Genomic DNA, 1,933 nt, shown 5'->3' on the forward strand with positions numbered 1-1,933 from the left:
TGTCAATGAAGGGTAGGCAACGCATCTGCGATTGAGGATGTTTATGGGCAGCGGTCGCTTTCCATTTCGGTGGATTCAGGCCGCTTGCTCGTTTGCCATCTTATATTATAAAAAAAGAGTTTTAAAGTATATAGAATAAATGTAGTTGACACTTTACTTGAGACTTTTTTTCATATAATAACTGACGCTATCTATTGATAGCCTCAAAACCACATGTCAATATATTTAATTGTATTTAAATTAATTTCCAATAAATAAACTCCATCTTGTGTTATATTATAAACTAAACAATGTTATACAATAAAATACAAACATTTAAATGTTTATGTGAAATGTCAACTATGCCTTCTCTATATGTTTGAATCTCTTTGGTGTACAAAGCTTTAAAAACCTCTAAAATACATTCTTACACTATCCCATTTATCCCTTACTAGTTGTTCCCGCGCGACTTCATCCGCATTATAACAAACTTTATTGTTTACATTCCTTAAACTATTAAAAATGTCAAAACTAATAGTCATTGGAGAATGACAATCCCCTTTCTATTGGCTGAGAATTTAAGTAACCACGGCAACCTTGCTTCTTTACTACTATTGTATTTAAGCTAAAATGAACATAATTATCTAAGTATGTGTTTGGAAAATTTACAGGTGTCCGAAGAAGCTAAAGATTTAATCCGACGTTTGATTTGTTCGTCAGAAAATAGGCTGGGAAAGAACGGGTTGCAAGATTTTAAGGTAAATAAAACTTTTTATGAAAACTGCATATACTAGTCTCTATAGGCAACGGTCACTTCGCCATTTTGGCGAATTAAGTGGCCGCTTGCTAGTAAGCCTTATGATATAAAAAAAAACTTTCGCATTTATAATATTAGTGACATTAATAAGATATATGTTTTTTTTATTTTTAAATACCTCCGAGAGGGCCCCCTGCTGCTATTGCAGAAGCAGCATCTTTGGTACCTAGGATGTTATGTTACTAAAATATATTGAATTTTATATATCTTTTTATTTTATTGTTTATTCATTTTTTTTTTATTTCAAAGTCAGTCAATATCCTATTCAAAAAGTACATAGTTTGGGGTTCGTATATATGTTAAGATATATATGTTGTGTATTTCCAGAGCCACCCCTGGTTTTCTGGTCTGGAGTGGGACAGTTTGCGAGAGATGCAGGCTCCCTTCGTGCCCGACGTGTCCAGTCCCACCGACACCTCCAACTTCGATGTCGATGATACTGATATAAGGTATACTACTATTCAAATATCTTGTCCGCTCGGGATTTAAGACCAGTCGTCAACATTTAATGTAATCTTTTTGTTGCCTTGGAATTGAAAATGTTCAGTGTATATGCTAATTTTGAACAGAGGAAGAGAGAGATTATGCTGTACAAAGGGAAAGGAAACTCCCTTTCCGTTCTTTTAAGCATAATCTGTTTTAAATTACACTAAGATCCGTTCAGTTTTGTAGTTTTTAGTAAACTTTTTTTTAAATAAACTTCTTTTTTTTAAATATTGTGTAGCAATTTCATTTATAAATTTTGTGTTTATTTAGTTTCTATTTTCCAATGTATTTGTGAAATTAGTTGTTGTATATATTTATATAAATAAACTAACAATACTCAGCAGTTCACCTATTCAGAAGAACCTGTTAGAACTGTCTACAGCGTGCTTCTACAAGGGGTCACAATTTTGTGTCACAATGTTTTTACTCTGATTCAAAAATTGCTCTTTTGAATCAGAGTAAAAACATGTTTATATGACATTTTCACCGTATACCTTTTGATACAATTTTGTATGTTGTCTTTAGAATAAGTCTGTTTTTTTCGGCAATAAATACATAATAATAAATACATAATTCTATTTTGTTCTATTCATATACCCGTGTGTATGTATTTCCAGGTTATCGGAGGCGGTGCCCCCTCCCCCGCCCTCC

At 32.7% G+C, this 1,933-nt stretch overlaps 1 protein-coding gene across 1 annotated transcript in view; it reads left to right on the forward strand.

Annotated features, from left to right (window-relative positions):
- LOC106108714 (serine/threonine-protein kinase Genghis Khan) overlaps window positions 1-1,933 on the forward strand; it is a 43,170-nt gene that overhangs the window by 15,210 nt on the left and 26,027 nt on the right. Inside the window, 3 exon segments of the mRNA XM_013289975.1 lie at window positions 607-737; window positions 1,124-1,245; window positions 1,900-1,933. Of these exon segments, the coding sequence (XP_013145429.1) occupies window positions 607-737; window positions 1,124-1,245; window positions 1,900-1,933 (287 nt within the window).

The sequence above is a fragment of the Papilio polytes genome, unplaced genomic scaffold (genome assembly GCF_000836215.1).
Source record: "Papilio polytes unplaced genomic scaffold, Ppol_1.0 DF821400.1, whole genome shotgun sequence".
NCBI classification, from domain to species: Eukaryota; Metazoa; Arthropoda; class Insecta; order Lepidoptera; family Papilionidae; genus Papilio; species Papilio polytes.